The 18,616-nt window shown below is 38.5% G+C and overlaps 2 protein-coding genes across 3 annotated transcripts; both read right to left on the bottom strand.

The window, feature by feature from the left end:
- Positions 1–22: 22 nt before the first annotated feature.
- On the bottom strand, positions 23–8,636 carry LOC133980266 (cellular retinoic acid-binding protein 1). Of its 2 annotated transcripts, none has more exons than XM_062420016.1 (4): positions 7,389–7,560; positions 7,093–7,271; positions 6,326–6,439; positions 23–2,473 (listed from the first exon to the last, which is right to left on the bottom strand). In XM_062420016.1, exons 2-4 carry the CDS (start codon positions 7,258–7,260, stop codon positions 2,423–2,425), a joined length of 333 nt encoding a protein of 110 aa, XP_062276000.1. In that variant the 5' UTR covers positions 7,261–7,271; positions 7,389–7,560; the 3' UTR covers positions 23–2,422. The 2 variants fall into 2 exon arrangements, with proteins under 2 accessions (XP_062276000.1, XP_062275304.1); XM_062419320.1 differs by lacking the exon at positions 7,389–7,560 and adding an exon at positions 8,464–8,636 and having other exon boundaries at positions 24–2,473.
- Positions 8,637–12,305: 3,669 nt separating this feature from the next.
- Positions 12,306–18,594, bottom strand: LOC133978262 (solute carrier family 25 member 44-like). The gene is made up of 4 exons (XM_062416643.1): positions 18,437–18,594; positions 15,731–16,399; positions 15,406–15,533; positions 12,306–14,712 (listed from the first exon to the last, which is right to left on the bottom strand). Exons 2-4 carry the CDS (start codon positions 16,356–16,358, stop codon positions 14,521–14,523), a joined length of 948 nt encoding a protein of 315 aa, XP_062272627.1. The 5' UTR covers positions 16,359–16,399; positions 18,437–18,594; the 3' UTR covers positions 12,306–14,520.
- Positions 18,595–18,616: the final 22 nt, after the last annotated feature.

Genomic DNA, 18,616 nt, shown 5'->3' with positions numbered 1-18,616 from the left:
ATCGCACAACAGACTGCCGGTAATGACTTTTAATATAAAAGCAGCTTCATGTGGATTTTTCACACCTGCCGTTACTGGATTCAGTTGCCAAATGTTGTGTGGTTATCAGTCCAGGGTTCATGTCAAATTTAAAGTTTTTGTTTCCCTGTTTTGCAAATGCGGGCGAAACCGTTTCAGGAACTTTGCGCTAACTTTTAAGCTTACTCTGCAATGTCTGTGAAATAATAGTTTTGCAGGTATTGCTGTCAGTAGATTGTAAAAAAAAAAAAAAAAAAAAAACCACCTGGTTTAGTAACTCCAAAAGAAATTGTTTAAAGCAGATTTTTATATTATTAATTGATGATACAAAATAAAAGCACTCCCTGCTGTATTTCCTCTCTGGAATAATTCACAGTTTGAACAAAACATCTGGTTAAACATTTCATATAACAATTATTTGGCTGTTTTTCAGAGGACCACTTCATCACACCACAGGAAATAAAAACAAACAACCTCAGTTTTTTTTAGGTAGCAAGAACTTGTACCTGTTACCTCTGTGAAAATGTGCATACTCTGACTTGGAGCTTAATCTGGCTTCCAGCTGTAAAATTGTATAGCCTGTGAATGTTTTTTTTTTTTTTTTTTTTTGAAGGTAAAGGTGCAATACTGCACTGTATATTCAACATCTCTGGCAACTGCTGGGAAGATGCTTGACATCAGTACAATGTCAGCAGAGTGTATCAAGTACAATAAGTTATGACTGCCCAAACACTTTGTGTAAATATGTTGTTTATATCTAGATTTTTTTTTTAAATCAGATGTCATCGATGTGTAGCATACATTAACACACATAGTATCGATATTTAGCTAGAGGTTGCAGAGACATTTATTAAGAAAATGCAAAATTTTAACTGTTTATTACCAAAGGGTGTTAGAGACCTTTTTCGTTTGTGGTCTGTTGAACATGTTTTCCCCTCAAGTCTTCATTTAGTAGAAAAAAATCACCCGTTTGTACGTTTTTCGAAACAGAGCCGTCTACCCTCCCTGCGCTTTTCAACCTTCAGTCTTCAGTATCAGTATCTCTCGTGGTGTTAACATGATTGAATGTAGCCCGGCAGCAATTTATGCTTTTGAAAGTAACATTAAATGTCAGTTTTTCTTTTGAAGTACTGACTCTACAGTACAACTTTTTTTTCTTGTATGTAAAACTTAACCAAATGGTTAGGATCTGTTCGACAGATGTGGTGGTCTCACAGCGCATCACCTATAAAAACTGTACATTAATTTGCGTTAATTTTTTATGCACAGTGTTGATGACAAACACTGACAGATGTATAGTGGGGTCTATACGTGAATGTCAGACTTGTGTGAGTTGTGTACAGTTTTAGGATCAAGACAACAAGTGAGCAATAATTCCTTCGATTGCAGTTAATCAAAGCTATCTGTTTGTATTTCTCGCTGAAATACAAATGTGAATGTTAAATTCCCTTAAAAGAGGGATGTAAACTAAGGATTTTTTTTTTTTTTTATTGCCTTTCCCCTCTGCAGTTTGTTTATTTAAAAAGTGGAATTAGCTCTGTAGATATTGTGGGTAAATGTTGAATATCTATATCACACTAAAGCTTGTCAAGTGTGTGAACACAAGGGGGAATCGACATAAGACACATTTAACTTTTAGGAAAGCAATTACACCACCTATACATTTACATGAATGGATCATAATGCGAGCAAACACCAAAAGATTTTGATATGTGGACGTGCACATCGGCAACAAAACATTTTTATCGGTCAACATTTTCCAGGGACATTCTAAAAGGCGACAGTCAGTTACATAACCAGCTACAGACAATCTTGGGTTTTTATTTTTATATTCACTATGTTTAATATGGAATACCACAGGAAGTCCCGGAGAGCTGATTGTACATAAAAGACATCGTTTGTACCTTGTTTTAAATGTGTCTCTTCTCTTGACTTTTATGATGTTGTACATGAGTGTTAGTATGGTGTTTGGCATTAAACTATCCTTTGAATAGACAGAAACCTTTTTCCTTTTTTCATTTCTGCCTTTGTTTTTGTACGATTTATGGCCACTTTAAAACAAAATAGCCATTAATGCTCAACCATCCACACTGAATATAAGTTCACAGTATCTGTAACATTAATTTTGTGTTCCACCTCTCTTCTTTTATGTCTTTTACACCCAGATGCAGATGGAGCATGAGTTAAACAATATAACAAGAAGAAATCATACTTTGATTGTTTAATTTCCAATGCTAGAAAAATTATATACAAAAAGAGGGAACAGAACAGTTATATGCAGCTCTGAAATTGTGATTTATGAAGATGCAAAAAACAATAAGTTTCTAAAGCAGCTGTTTTGAGATACGTTGCTGTATAAATGAGAGCATTTCATTGGATTTTGGAAACACATGGACGACTTCTGCTATGCTCGTACGTAGATCCGTGTGCACACCACATCATCGGCTCCAAAGGTCTGAAAAGAGATAGAGAGGAAGAAGAAGGAGGAAAAAAAGTATCTGATTAACATTTCATCAGCATTAGCTCGTAGCCTGTTATGTTGCCATGCTTCGTTATAGGCTTCTTGTTATTCATAAATGATACTTTTCCCTGCACTCGAAGCTCATTACCTCTCGCGGCTCTTTGTGAAACGGACAAAGGCTTCCTAATCACACGAAGCAGGAGCAAAACACATGTTCACATCTCTGTAAATACTTGAATAATAGCAATACTCTCATCGCTATCTATTTCTTCTAAGACAAAGTTAAATTCCTGATATTTGCAGCTGCTCTGCTATATTTCCACCTTTTATATTCCCAAAAAACAAGCTAATATTTTGATCTTAATTCGATGTGAAATAGATGTGACACACCGAAGGCTCCTGGATCAAGGGTGGGTGTGACCAGTTCCCAAAGATTTATGGGAGTCCCAGGGGCGAAGCATTATGGCCAACTGCAGCGCCACACATCATCATTATCTCAGGCCAAGCGGCGAGGCGGAACAGGAAACAGGTCCTGGCTGTGAAAAATGGAGCCGAGATGACTCCATCTGGCACGTGGCCCGATGCCGAGGGAGACATTAACTGGAGGTAACACCAGGGTCCATTGGCATTTTTCAACAGCGTGATCAATGAGGCCAATTAGAGCCTACAGGAGAACACAACAAATTTGGACCAAGAGTCGCCCTGTCCCCCCACTACCCCGCCCCTTGACGCTATCACAGCCACACAATTTCTCCTGGCTCCAGCCCAATCATAAACAAGCCATTATAAACTAGCCTGAATTAATCTATAAAAATCAATATTCCTCAGCTTCAAATGTAAAGGAAGTATATGAACTTCCTCACGTGGACACGTAAGAGTAGTTTCTTTCTCTCTCTCTCTCTCTCTCTCTCGCATTTATCCTCCGCTCACTTATCCTTTTTTTTTCACTGCAGACTCCAAATGATCATTGTAGTCCGCCCTTCTTCGATTACCGTGAGTGCTGTAAGCCACCACATGTTGTCTTCATTAAGCCCAACATCCATCCGTCTTTTCCCTGAGAGCCTCATTTCCTCAACTGCTTGCCTAGAGCTTTTTATTCAAGTTTATGCAAATGTTCTTTCTGTTTATAATGAAGAATTGATCATACTCCTCTGTGAGTAGAAAGGAGAACTAAAACTGGTGTTTGTGGATGTTGCAGAATATCATAACAGATACTTTCCACGCATCATTTTATAGAAGGAATCCAGTTTTGATATTTGATTATGTTTCGACTCGTCTGGAAGCTTTGAACATAGCTGTAGATATAAGACTTGGACTCGAGTCAGACTCAAACATGAGGACTTAAGACTCGACTGCGATGAGACGTGATCTACTTAAGACTTTTCTTGAGACCTGAAAGTGGAAACATGTAATTCTCGAGTTTTGAGCAGGTATAATCCTGGTCCAAATGATATAAACATGATTAGATTTGTAATTATAATGTCAGAGACTTTAAAGACTTTCACTTTATTTTGTTTATGAAGACTTGACAGATGTAAACTGCTGTTAACTACCCAGAATTACTATATTCCTCCACCTGTGATCGTTTAAGTATATTTTGAGTATGTTGTACAGTAAGACTACGAGTCTACAGCCATGCCAGCAGTGTACAGCTGAGGCTGAGCTGGGAATTACATTAGTTTTTCAAATATGTAGTCAAATAAAAAGTAGTGGACCATCATCGATGATGATAATGATGGAGCTAGACAAAAGGTTAACAGATCGCTAAAGTTATTTAAATTCATGCAAAGTGGAACGAGGTGCACACATCCAATAGTTGTCAAAAGATTTTGCTGAAAACCTCAAATGAGAACCTGGAGTAAAAGTTTTACCATCATGTATTAGACTGCAGCAGACTTCATTCTGATTATTCACACCTGAGCTTTTCCTCCTGTGACATATCAAAATGTGCACTGTGGTAGGGTTGTATTCATTTGAAAAATCCCCTCACGATGTTATCAAGATTACTTTGAAACCTAAATAATTAACTTATTATACATGTTGATATTTCTGATGTGAGGCTTGATAAATATGTTACAGCAGCTGACTTCAATCTCCAGACCTCCACATCGCACTGAAGGTTAAATAGATTGTTTGTTAAATATTTCACAGTATCTTTATCACCTCAGAGGCCAATGTCTTTGCTTCAGCATTGTAAAAGGAGGCAATTATGTTTAAATTACAGAGCAGCAGGGAATATATCGGACCTCTCCCTCCTCGCTGGTAAAACCCCATGATTTTATCTTTTGGAAAAAGCGCGTTTTTTCCAGTGATTCAACCCCATGTGCCTATCAGATTACATCCCATCACTCCACATGGACAGACAAACACACCCTTATCTTGAATAAAAACAGATTTTGTCCTTTTCAAAGCTCTCCTTCCAGTTTGAAAACCTTCATCCGATCCAAATTACATCCCCTCTCAAATGTTTTCCTGATTGCCTCTCTTCAGAGGTTAGTCACAGTCGGTAAAAAGAGGAGATCTCCATCACATCCAAACTGGACTCGACTTTGTTGTCCATCTGGCCAATAAATCCGAGCGGGCCCAGATGTTTACAGAAAAATCTGCATCGTCGTGGTGATCTTGAATTGCCAGGAAATTGAGACGGCGGTGTTTCTGATGGATGCAAGGTCACGAAGTGCTGCGAGGAATGTTGAGTCTTAACAACAAACGTATGGCAGCGAAATCTTAATTTTAGCCCTGTGAAATCCAGAAGAGGCTTTCCTGTGGGCTCCCAGATTAGGTGTTGTTGCAAACTATAACTGTATCCAGAGGAGAATTGGCAAAAAACCGCAAATAACTCACTTCTTTTTTTTGTCATATCTCATTAAATTAACGTACATCATGCAGACAATTGCAACATTAGACCACCATAAAATGCCCCAAGAAAAGCAAAACTCCCCTCAGCTGTCTCTTATTTCATGTTTACATTTGAACTTCGTGACAAGTTCTCTCAATATTTTTTATGGATTTCTTTATTTGATTTGGAAAATGAACGCCAGAAACAGAGGGGAAAACCAACAATGCACCAGGATAATGTCCTGACTTAAAGATATGGACATGTTTATACACACCCTCATTTGGCAAAAAAAGGGATATTTATGAAATGGATGCTGTCTCCCAGCGGTTATAAGAGTTTCCTTGGAAATATGTAGTGTTTTGGAAAAATATTATTTAACATTTTCACATAAAGTATCACCGCCCAGTTATGGACTCTCTTGACCTTCTGTCAGTTGGTTTCTGCTTCTGTAGTGCTGCTGCTAGAAGAACTCATCTTAATCACAATAGTTTTGGGAAATAAACTCATGCTTGATTGATACCACAGATATGAGAGTGCTCTTCATTTTCCCATCTCACTGTGTTGTATGTATTTCCAAAAAAATGTCAGACTATTCCTTTAAGGATACACCACACTGCCAGACCAACTGTGTTTTTCACACAAATGTGAGGACTGTTTTCTTATTGGCAGACACAAGATAATGGCCCATGTGGTTCAAGATAGTGACCTCAGGATCTGACACCTCATCCCACTTCGCAAAAAACATCCAAACATCTGTTCGTAGATCTACTGAGACGTTTTACATTAAAATGGGAGTCTGTGCGTCAGGCCGATGGGATGAGAGCATTTGGGAGTCACAATTTAATAAAACACAGAGAACAGTCTGTTATAGTCTGTGTCTAGAAAGGGAAGAGGGATCCTCTGAGGAGGCACGTGTAGATCCAAAATCTATCTATGCTCTGAATTTAGTGCTCACTTTATTTTTCTGTCACCATATTTCTAGTTACTGTAAACTTAAAACTACCCACCAGTATGAGTTCGTCTCCTCTGAGTTCTCGGCTCCAGAAGGTTTTCGGACCGTTCCCGCTCAGTAGAGTCTGTTTGCAGTAAATCTTGTTCTCCGTCTCCCAAGTGGCCAGACTCTGTGGAGAGGAAGCACTTCGATTAGATCTCCTCCTACATGTCGGCCCTCGACTTCACCTGGCTAACCGGACGTCAGCAGAGAGTGATATACATGGAAGGTCCTGCCAGTCTTAAAAGGCTTTATTTGTTGTATTTTAAACGTCTAACTCAATTTACTACTGCCTACTGATTTTCAAAACATTACTTTTCAGATCTTTGAGTCTATTTCTTCCAGGTAGCCAATGGACTTTCTTTATTTTGGTACAGTATGAGAATTAAAGAGAATTGCAGGATGTAGAGTCTTGTTTGAGACAGTGAAAGCAGTTTGAATAATATGATGTGATTACATGGTAGCACAGCTGAAATTGAGCTTTTCTAAAGTCTTCCAGATGATGTGTTCAGGTGCTGGTGCAAATCTCCAGCATCTAAGACTTGTACTTACTAAGCCACTAAATTCATATAATCCTTCTCATAATGTCCATTTATTCTTATTTTTAAATGTCACACAAAGATAGATTAATATTTGAAGGTTTTACTCATCTTGAAAATTATTGTATTGAGGCTTGTGTTATATGTCTTGTTATATATGTGTTGGTTTTGTTATGTGTGGATGCTGCTATGTTAGTGGCAGCTTACGTGGATCCAAATACAGATTACAGGTTAACTACCTTACCTTACACTTTCTGCCGTCCACCGTCTCCTCATTGAACTCCTCACCGATGAGGAAGTTGACCTCGGTGGTGCGGACTGTGGTGGAAGTCTTGATGTAGAAGTGCTCGTCGTTCTGCTTGATCTCCACGTGAGGCTTGGAAGCAGCCGCCCCTGCGACCTTCCTGAGCATGGCATTCACACCTGAAAACAAACCTAACTGTGAGTCTGTGTGAATATGAAGTATTACTGTTGAGGGTGCAAACAATAAATCCATGCGTTTGGTGCTCCAGACAAGAATTCCCACTAAATGCCACCTACCTTGTCTTTATTGTATCGTCTGGCATTGAGTTGTGTCACCACACATAGTTGCCTGTCTGCCTCTGGTGCCAAATGTGTGGTTTAGAAAAAAATCTGAGTTGCTTTTTAAGTGATGAAAGAATGCAAAGAGAACAATGTATCTATCTGAATGAGTCATGCAACAGTGAAGACAAATTACTTTTTAGTTGTCAGGAGGAGCTATTGCACTATAAAGCTGTTGGTTTTCAATTAAAATTAGACTCCTCCAGCAGCTGCAGCTGAGATTGTTATCAGCAGATGTTGCAAAAATGGGGGGAAAGCAGTGACAAGGTGATGAGAGAGGGGAATGTTGGCGCCCTTTGCTTTGTTTATCGCTCCTGTAAATCATGATAAATTCTGTCCTGCAGAATGAGTGGAAAAGCTCTCAACCTTCTCTGTCACACAGTTACAGTACAAACAATTAGATGAGCGAACACTTAAGTCTGTTTCCCATCCATCCTCATCATAGTCCATCACTGAGTAGCAACGTCAGTGCATGTGTAACAAGACGAGTTTGACGTTTCGTTCTGCAATTGAAACCAGATTTTCTCCACTTTAGAACAAGAGAAGACTTTTTTTTAAAAAGCTGTCTCTTGCAACAGAACATCCAAAAAACTATTAAAAATAATTATGCTCTGCACCATAAACCTGTGTAGCAATGGAGGTTTTATTAGACATGTTGGATTTTGTGGAAAATTGGTAGCTTATTAAGTATATTTAATTATTTATCTCTTTAGCTTTTGTCTAATCTGCTTACAATCAATGTATAGTCTCCAATTTCACCTCAAAGTGTAATTCATTTAGTATTTTTTGCAGTTTTCTTAGATTTGAAAATCCACAAACTATTCAGCTTAACACCAGCCAACTCTGCATGCATTTAAAAATAAATCTTAATTTCAATCTAAGGCCACTATACCAGGTTTCTTCTTCTACAGCATAGAAAACAGAACTCTGACAATCTTATTAATTTCATCTTCAGCCACTTGATCATTTTTCTGAACCCTCTCTATTAAAACACATTCAGATCTTCACAGGACAAATAGTGAAATGTCCTCACCCAGAGCTTTGAGCAACTCATCGAAATTCTCGCTGCTTTTCATTTTCCAGTTGCCTGCAAAATTGGGCATTTTGTCTTGCTGGGTGTTGATTGTGTTTCAGCCGTCGACTCTTGTCGTCTGTCTCCTGCTCTCCCCTTTCTTCAGGCTTTTTCTCTCCCTCTCTCCGTCCTCTTCCCTGCACTCCCTCCTTCTCTCCTCCCTGTCTGTAATGATCCCATGCAGCAGACCGAACCCCCTCTACCTCCACACACACACACACACACACACACACACACACACACACACACACACACACACACACACACACACACACACACACACACACACACACACACACACACACACACACACACTTAATGGTTTATTGTCATTAGAGAATTCATCTAATGACCGTCCTAAATTATGGTTCAGCTGGAGTGTCTCATCTGCAACATCAGCCAGTTTATCAGTGTAAATTAATGGTGCATTTATACAAATATGTCATCTCAAAACGATTTTTTCTGTCTCTCGTAGCTAAATAGAGATTTGTACAGCAAAACCCTTTTTGAACTCAACCTTACTGGAGGATTTAAGAAGTTTAGCCAAATTTGACCGGGTGACTTCACCCAAAATACCAAAAACATCCTTTTTGCTCCAGTTATATCTCGTCAAGCAGGCAGTTTTCATTTTGTTTTCCTAGATTTTGAGATTTCTGTTGGAGATTTCTGCCCCCACCCCAAAACAATGGAGATGAATGAAGTTTCAATTCAACAGCAAAATCTTCTCTTCTCTCTTCTTATTCCCTTTATGAAAACCAGGTCTGTGGATTATCCAGAGTTAACATCAACACCGTTTCTGGAAAGAGAAGTTTGTGTTTTTTAGTATAATTTTTACCTTTTTCCCCTTTGTTTCCTTTTACCTCCATTGTATCAGGGTGAAGGCCAATATTTCTGAGAGATATCTCAAAAGCTGACAAATAGTTACCATCAGAGAAAAGTGAGAAAATATTGTTTTTTGCTTGTTTGACTTATAATTCATACATATTTAAAAACCCTCTGCAGTTTCTGCACTGCATTAAAACAATCCTGAAAGAAATAAGTGTTTGATTTAACTCTTAGATGGCAGAACATTGTAATTTCAGCCAGAACAACTACATTAAAAAGAGAAGAAACTGCAAAAGCCTGTGATAGACATTGAAAAAGGTTTTATAGTGCAGTCCCCTATTTATATGTCGACACCGCTGAGAGGTTTTTCCAATAAACATCAGAAAGATTGCATCACTTATATTTAAGATGGTGATAACAGCTCATTTGTTATACCTTTTTATACTTTCCTGCTTTTTAAATCTTCCACGTTTGTCTAAAGCCGCACAGACGATTACACAACTGTCTCTCAACACAGCATGTTCTCAGTGCTCTTACTATCCCACCTCCTATCCTACCCACATGCACTTGCATATCTTCCACCATGACATCCCATGAGAATGAGAGGCCCTTCCTCTAACCTCAGCCAAGTCAGATTTGTTCCCTCTCTGACAGCCCCCTCATCAGTCTTTTTGACAAAGTGCCTTCCAGACACCGCTTGATAATTAATGTATAGAGCAGAGCAGGGAGCACTCTGTCATCCCACCAGGAAGTGTCAGCTCTAAGAAGACTTCCGCCGTCTTCACGAGGCTGCCTTGTTTGATTTCATTCATCAGTAGATTTGTGTGTTTTGTCTCTGGGTGGTTTTTTTTATTTATTTCCAACAGAGAAAGTGGTGAAAGGAGGAGAGGGAAAGTTTGAGAATTTGTGACAAACCATGAAGGGGAAAACATGTGAGAGAAATGTTTGCTGCCATCTATCGCCCTGTTCAAAAAAAGGTGGATTTTAACATTTGGGCCTGGTATTTCTATGGCTTTAAATGTATTTAAAAAAGCAGCATTTTTACTCGTACACAATTATATCTCCAGTAAGATAACCTTAAATGTCTTATTCAATGTTTTATAAGTTTTAATCACTTTCATCTTCAGTGAAATGAATCCAAACAAGTTGCTCCTTTATTGGATTTCAACCTAAAGCCCATTTTATCCCTTTAACACTGGATGTAGTTCTTGTATTTCATGTGAAACATAATTATCTAATATCATTTAAAAAAGGAATATAATCCTCCATATCACACTGTAACTTCAAACAAGTTAAACCTTTAAATTCCCAGAAGAATCACGTGAATGTTGCAGGTTTATCTTTGCTGCCAAATCAGATGAAACTGTCAGGAGAAACACTTGGATTAAAACTAAGCTGACTTCCCCTCAGCAGATCCTTTCATCTCACTACCTAACTAACATAATGAGATATGACCTTTGCTGTCAGAGCGTCACCTCCGACAAGATGTATGGACACCCCTCGGTTATGAGCACATCAAGGAAACACATTAGCTTCTCAGGCCACATAATCACATTTTCCCCTGACGGACTTTCTTAACTGCACAATGAACTCCCCGAGGAACGGGACAGGACAATATTGACTTTTTCTCTAAATTGTTACAGTTGATATTGTTCAAACAAAGCCTTTAAATTAGTAATACAGCGTTCTTATGTATCATTTGTACATGAAAGAATCTGCAGGTTAGGAGTTAGGAACATAAGGAACACATTTTCCCTCTGATCACTTTTTAAATGTCCAAACACGGAAATAAATGTTGTCTGCAGTGATTTCATACATCATTAATTTAAAAAAAAGTTAAAGCTTTAAAGGATTCTGCTAAAAACTTTGTCACTCATGTCAAATCAGTGCTTTGACAATTTTGATATTGAACACATATATTAAAAGATAAAATACCATTCATTACCTTCCAAACTATGTCACCATATTTGACTAGTGTCTTATACAAGAAATCAAACAGGTAAATGTATTGATACAGGAATATACTGCACGTACTGTAGCTGATATTTAAATAGGAATTTCAGTAGAGCAATGGCTAACATATTTGAGATCATTTAAACGAGTGTCACCATTAGAGTTTGTCCACCAGAGAGCACTGAACAGCTCATCTTTATTCTGAAAAATGTCCCACAGTACATACAGTATCTACTAGGGATGTGCAGAGTATTTGTATTTGTTGAGGCAGTAAAATTATGTGTATTAGAATAAAAGTTAAATAGGCGTAACAATCCTGTTTTCATCTTTATTACACTTTTCATTTTAGGATATTAAAGTGTTCTGCAATAAACTCTTTTGCAAAGTAGGGTTCCCTCTCTGGATCTTGAACCTAGACATGCAGCTATTTAAACATCCATGATTGAGACAGCCACAGCAATTTAACCTTGCTATGCTATGAGTCCCGACCTGCACGTTATTATTTAACGTTTTCTTTCCGAAAACAAATAATTAAAAATATATTTGTACTAAACAAATATTCATTAAAAACCCCTCTATTTGTACTTTTCCGAATACTGTATCCGGATTCGGCTCCACCCCAAAAAAAAGTATCGACATCATCATCTTATCTAAAAAAATATATCAGTTGATTTACCATGATCTGCTTTTTTAAATACAGTTATTGATGCTAACCTAAAAAAAATCCTCTATCAATCAGGTTCTAATGAAGGTGAATGTATGCATTTTATGTTAAATTGATAAATGTGAAAATACATTGTATTTTAACTAAGGTTACACATGATCATGCAACATAATTTGACAGGATATCTGCTAATCCCTTCACAAACCCATTAATCATTATTTCATCTAATTTTTTAGAGTAAACAGTGAAATATCTGAATTTAAATTGAATAAAGCAGCACAAGTCCAGTAGCTTGATTTGTATGCAACACAAAAGGCATGAAATGATTGTTTAGCAGTTGTGATGTTTTTTTATTGGCCGACTTAGTTGAACCAAAACACAGAGACAACACATAAAACATGATGTAAAACCGGGCGTACTCTTTACATGACGGCTGGCTTCTGATTTACATTGAGGGGATTACTCTCTGTGGATCGCTGCCACAGCTTCCTGACAACATAATCTCACTCATTACTGTGAGCCGCGTAAAGAAAATAAAAACTCAAGACAGTAGTCAAACTTATTTCATTACCCTTCTCTCCCCAGGGTGCAAGTTTAGTGAAATGTGCCTTTAAAAAGACAGTCAATGCACCACAGTCTGAATACCAAAGTTTAGTGGGTATCACTTAAATGTTAATGACACTTTGTTGACTTTTTGCCTTTAAAAACTGCCTGAAACAGCCGCTTCCTCTGTTATGAAAACAGCTGACAAAGTGAAATATAACATTCAGTTTTTTAAAAATGCGATCAGTTCTACAAAGTGACCAAAAACACAACAACAACGATACAAAAGCAATAAACAGCATGAGCCCATCTAATCAAAAGTTATTGATCTTCAGTCAGAGAGAAAAAAACTACTTAAAAATGTGACAGTTGTGACACTTCTGTGGTCATTATCTCATAATCTTAAAAGAAAACTCCCCCAAAAAGCAACAGAATAAATTAGGTATAGTACATTCTTTGAAGACATGTTATTCACACAATTTTACAAGTAATGTATCGTCACATTTTGTGCTGAGAAAGGATAAAACATTTAAGTTATTGCACTCAACATTTAGTGTCACAATATAAGGAAAACTTTCAATTTCACATAAATTATGCTCCACTTCCTGGTAGTTAACTGTGCAACTGAATCAGCCATTAACTGCAATATTTTCTACACTGACAGCAGGAAAACATTCCACTATGTTATATTTATGCACTATGTGTTTTATGCAGATTGCTTGTTTGAATGGAATTTGTCAAGTCGTTAATTTTGGACTGAGGCGTACACGACATCTGTAAATCAAAAAGAAACCTACGACACACAGACTGCCACGTTGCACTAAGTCTAACACGTATGGTTTTTCTCGCTAAATATTCAGCAAACAAAATAAAAAGCAGAATGCTCGTAATGAATTCACACTATGAAGGCAGCGATTTAAAAAAGGCCAACAATGAACAGATGTAGAAGCCAGTTTTGGTGAGAGCGAGGGAACAAACAGGAAAGATTTGTTTAAAGGTTATCTGAATGCGTCACCACGAGTTATATAACGTGTCTGTGTCAAAACCAAGTTGCGATGTTGCCCCAACACTGTTTGGTTTTTTGGAAAGACGGCACAAACACAGATGACAACTAGCAGCTATCGGGCCAATACCACTACAGCAGGATAATGACAGCTTCTCTCCCAGCGACCAATCCACTCTCATCCACTGCAAAAGATGCAGATTGTAGAGCATAGATTCATTTCTCAAGAAAAAAAAAATCGTATAAAGTTGCAATGATTTGTCAATTTCTTCCACTGTTAAAAAAAACACTGTACTGGCCCCTTCTAATTGCACTACGAAGCAATAATCCTGTTTAGCAGCGACTTAAGCGAACTGCAAACATGGGTGTGGTATGATTGTTTAAGCCAGACATTTAATCAATGACTAATAGGTTACTACAAATGGTCAGATGCATTTTTAAACATTGGGTTTGTCTTTTAAAAGAGCCTGATTGCATTTTGATCCCCAGGCTGTTGTTCAACAAAAAAAAGTTTCTTGCATCCGGTGCCTCCAAATGAAGTCAAATTTAGGATTGACGCTGAGTTTGAAAGTGGCTAATGATACGCTGCTCCCGTTCTAGATACCACCGTCCCCCTGCAATACCCGTAGTGTGCCTTTTTTTTAGTGTCATATGCTGATCTTAAGTGGTATGTTTCTGCTGTTTGACCGGTACATGGCCACCGACTCTTTACTCACTGCTGTGTGCCACATGAAATCAGTACGTCACTGTCGTTGCCTCGTTAGACAGGCCAGTGAAGCAGGAGAGATAAGCCATTTAGAAGCACCATTTTAAATGCACACAGCAGCGGCATAATGAGTTTTTTGAGTGGTATAAGACAGTTTAACAGCAGCAGCATACCAAAACCCAACAGTAACATACCACTCTGAGTCAAGCACATGTTAAAAGAGCAAGAAAGGCGTACCATCGGCCACTTTTCAATCTAACGCGGCTCTAATTCGGGGCTGAGAGCTTAAATGGCACATCCATGTGAAGAATGTCCAGGTAGCTTCTACCAGTGTCTCGAATCCACCAGCTCGGGCCGCAAACTCAGTCTTTTTAGCGTCTCGTAGCCGACGACCATGACGATGGCGGTGGGTGTGGATGAAATGATGCGTGCCGACAGTCCTTTGGTCAATCCCCAGAAGCCCTCCTCTTTGATCAGCTGCCTGAACGTCTCAGTGACTGAAGTCCTTCCTTCAACCTAAATAAAGCACACATATGTTCATGTTGAGTCATTGTCGCAGTATAACGACTTCCTCTAACGTTTAGCTGAATATACTGAATGTTCGACCATTAACCCAACACTGGAGGCTGATTTAGTGTGGTAAATTAATTATTTGTAGCCTTGAGTGTAACATGTTTCAGAATAAAGAGGCTCATTCTTGACTTTTGGACTTTTCTTACGCTGAACTTATCTCAAGAGCATCAGTTTCACTTTCTTCCAACGGACAAGAAAGCTTCTCAAGTGTGTTGAGATATGCAAATTACAGCAGTCACTTCATAACTTGAAATGTTAAACACACATATTAAAGAAAGATGACTAATCAGTAACGGTTACTGTGTCAGCCATTGGAAATTATGTAACTGACTTAAGCACTTTGAAAAAAACCTCTGCCAGCTAACTCCACACACAAGGAAAACTATTTTTGTGATACATTAAAGCCACCGATCTCTTTCATAAAGGATTAAGCTACAGCCAATATCAATTTCACCAAACATTAGACATTAAAACTTCCTGGATTGACTTTCTTAACTGTGGTCACAAGAAAAAATACGTTTTACTTAGCTGTGAGGGACCAGTGTAACAAAGCAACCCATGCAGATCCCCTACCTGTACCTGTAAAATACCCATTATGCATTTTAACACATCCTGATAGATGTAAATGATGGCTACCTGCACTCTGGCTCTGACAACATCCATCGGGTTGGTGACAGTAGAGGCAGTAGCAGCAGCAAGCGGCCCAGCAATGGCTTGTAGAATCAGATGAGGGCAGTCACTGGGAGCCAGTTTCGAGAGCTGCTCTGTTGATCATCACAAATTCAGACACATTATTAAACACACAGCCAGATACTCTGCATTTTATTCTCAGTATATGGACAGCAGACACAGGCAAGACAAACAAAATAAAGCTTAAGGTCTTAACAGAAAGAACAGGGCAACATAACTGCAGTTATTTCTAATGTTTAATATTTTAAAACAGTGTAGAGCTTCACCTTACCACCATAAAAGTGATAGAAAGGCCACCAGACAGCGCTGTTTGGGATGTAGGTGAGTAAGGAAGCCACATAGCCCCTGTAGAAGCCCCGGAAACCATCAGCAGCAAATATCTGAGCCATAATGTTCCTCGTTTGGCCAAACATTTTTTTGGATTTTCCAGTCTCTGTGCTTGAATTGAGCCGAAAGCGGCACAGGTGCTCCCCTTGGCCCTGCATCATCAGCTGCTGAGAAACGACATCTATGGGGACAGTGATGCTCTGAGCGACCAGCGAGGCCGAGCCGCCCGCCACCAGCGACTTGATCGTGTTGTCATCAGAATACTGGGAGACGTACTTCCTCACCAGCTCGTAGGTGGTAATGTAAGCCTGGCCTGAGATGAGGGTGAAGGTGTTGACCATGAAGCCGCGATACAGGCCCCGTACGCCCTCCGTCCGCAGGATCTTGAAGAAGGCGTCGAAGGTACCGCTGTAGAGCGATTTGCCCCTCTGCACCTGGAGCCGAGTGCGGATGAGTGTCGCCGGGTAGACGGTGGCCCGGATGGTCATGGTCATGAACACCCCGAAGGAATAGAACTTCCTCTTGTCCAGGTCCTCCCACTCAATGATCTGGATGTTCCTCTTCTGCTGCATCCTGCCAGCTTTAGGGGCCCCCTCATCAGACTGATCCCTGCCTGACAGCAGAAACAACATCAACAGTGAGGTCGGTTAACTTGTTTGTACAAATCATCACCAGAGGCAAAAAAAGCTGCTGGAGTGGAAGTTTGACAGGGTGGGTGATATAAATAACATCATGTGATTTTGTTGTAGTGATATTGAGATAACTACATTTTAAAAATCATCTGAACGGCTTTTAATGGGTAAAATAAACAGGAAGCAATGCCTGACAACTGTGATTCACCATACAGTCTAACTCTGCTCTCTAAAACGGTGACGATTTATTTATAATATCAAAGCTCCCTCAGACACTCCCCTCCCTGTGAGCAATGAGACACAAGCTCATTTAATGGAAAATCCTCTTAACTGCAACCATCGTATTATCTACAAAATTATAACAGTAGGTTTCTCTGTAAAAGCAACCCCTCACAATATTACTTGAATATCATACTGGTACAGGGCTGCAATCATTTTCCTTTTTGACTAATCTATCAATTATTTTCTCAAGTAATAAATGGAGAAAAATGTTGATCACTGTTACAAGGTGACACCCTCAAATGTTCATCACACGTCATAGAAGACTAAATAAAACAAGGAAATAGTCACATTTGAGAAGCTAGAATCAGAAATTTTGACATTTCTTCTTTAAAGAAAAAGACTCAAAATGAATCCACTATTAAAATAGTTGGCTATTCATTTTCTGTGATCGTTCGTAAGTTTGTAGATTGCAAAAGTGTTGAAAGTATGTCATTTATTTGCACACCTGATAAGATTTTACAGTAAAAACATCCACTACTAACTGAACTATTTCTTCTCCTTGAGCAACATCTTCCTCCTGTTATCTGGACAATAAGGTTCAAAGTACAGCTGGAGGTGATATGGGCAAGGTCAAATATCATGATATTTTTGACCAAATACCTCCACAAAATATTTACACAGTAAGATTATTTGATAAATCATTATTAATGTGGATATGATGACTAAGTGGGTAAGTGTTCTTTAATTTCATAAATACTAATAATTTGAGGACTTTCAGGAGGAGTGCAATGTAATGCTTCTATTCACATGATGTGTATCAAATTAAGTACTCACTTGGTTTCAGTATCACTTTAAGGGTATTTGAATTTGTACTGGTATCTTTATTTTTTACGATACCCAGTCCTACAGCCTGTTATATTCAGAAAATTACATCACTTCATATCACAATATTACCATATCCAAAATCTAAGACAATATCTAGTCTCATATCACATAGTATCTAGTAGTAGTATTTATTCAGTCATAACAACAGAACAAACAGAAAAGTACTTACAGTATACAATAAGTATATACATTCTAAATAACAGCTTAAAGTAATTCATGTATGATGTTAATGACTGAAAAGGTATAGGCAGAAGCATAATGCTTATATATGCCCATCCTACATAAAATCCCACATTAAATTAAGCTACCCACCAAAAAATAATGAAAATGAGAGAAAAAAAAAGAAAAAGAAAAGACTACCTATTTCAATGTGTAACTCTCAAAAATAGCCCTATAAGCCCTTTGTTTGAAAACCAATAGTGAGTTACACATTCTCAAATTTAACTCAGTATATCAATATATTGCCTAACATTTCTTCTCCTTGAGCAACATCTGCCTCCTTTCACCTGGATGAGAAGGTTCAAAGGTCATGCTGTATAAAAGACATCTTAACAGGCTGAAGATAATTAAAAATTAAAAAGGTTTTGACAAAAAACTGAGAAGCCTGTCTGTGTTATGACCAAATTTCAGCACGTGTTAAACCCAGATGAGGATGTTTGTATTTGACCCTATGCTGGTACAGTACAGAGGACACTGTGTACCCTGCAGCCTGCAGAAAGCTGTGTGAGCCGAGAGTTAGCTGATATAATTGATTAAAAACCTAACAGAGTAAATCACACAATGAAATCAGCAGCTGTTCATTTAACAATGAGCCCTGCGATGATCAGCTGCTGGTGAGTGCAGCTTAAAGCCTGCATTAACCAAAGATGAGCTAGTTATAGTTAAATATCACTCTTACTCAAAGCACTCACCTCTTCGGACAGATGTTTTATTTTCAGTCGTCAGGGTTTCAACGGCATGTCAGTGTCCGATTCAAGACTGAGATATTCTGAATAACGCCATTAAGTTTTTTAACATATTATCATAAGGACGCAGTTGTGATTAGCAGTGTGCTAGCTCATCAGCTAAATAAAAAAAGCCTTCCTGCTCCC

Source organism: Scomber scombrus, chromosome 1, assembly GCF_963691925.1.
Source record: "Scomber scombrus chromosome 1, fScoSco1.1, whole genome shotgun sequence".
Taxonomy (NCBI): domain Eukaryota; kingdom Metazoa; phylum Chordata; class Actinopteri; order Scombriformes; family Scombridae; genus Scomber; species Scomber scombrus.
Note: the sequence above shows the minus strand (reverse complement) of the source record. Positions and strands in the feature narration are given on the sequence as shown.

Bases quoted from the DNA above. Each gene is read 5' to 3' on its own strand.
- LOC133980266 (XM_062419320.1), bottom strand. From the start codon at position 8,533: ATGCCCAATTTTGCAGGCAACTGGAAAATGAAAAGCAGCGAGAATTTC. The intron at 6,440-7,092 runs GTAAGGTAGTTA...TCCTCTCCACAG, and splicing joins TGGACGGCAGAAAGTGTAAG to AGTCTGGCCACTTGGGAGAC. The intron at 2,474-6,325 runs GTGGGTAGTTTT...ATCTCTTTTCAG, and splicing joins GAGGAGACGAACTCATACTG to ACCTTTGGAGCCGATGATGT.
- LOC133978262 (XM_062416643.1), bottom strand. From the start codon at position 16,358: ATGCAGCAGAAGAGGAACATCCAGATCATTGAGTGGGAGGACCTGGAC. The intron at 15,534-15,730 runs GTAAGGTGAAGC...GATGATCAACAG, and splicing joins TTTCTATCACTTTTATGGTG to AGCAGCTCTCGAAACTGGCT. The intron at 14,713-15,405 runs GTAGCCATCATT...TGCTTTATTTAG, and splicing joins TTGTCAGAGCCAGAGTGCAG to GTTGAAGGAAGGACTTCAGT.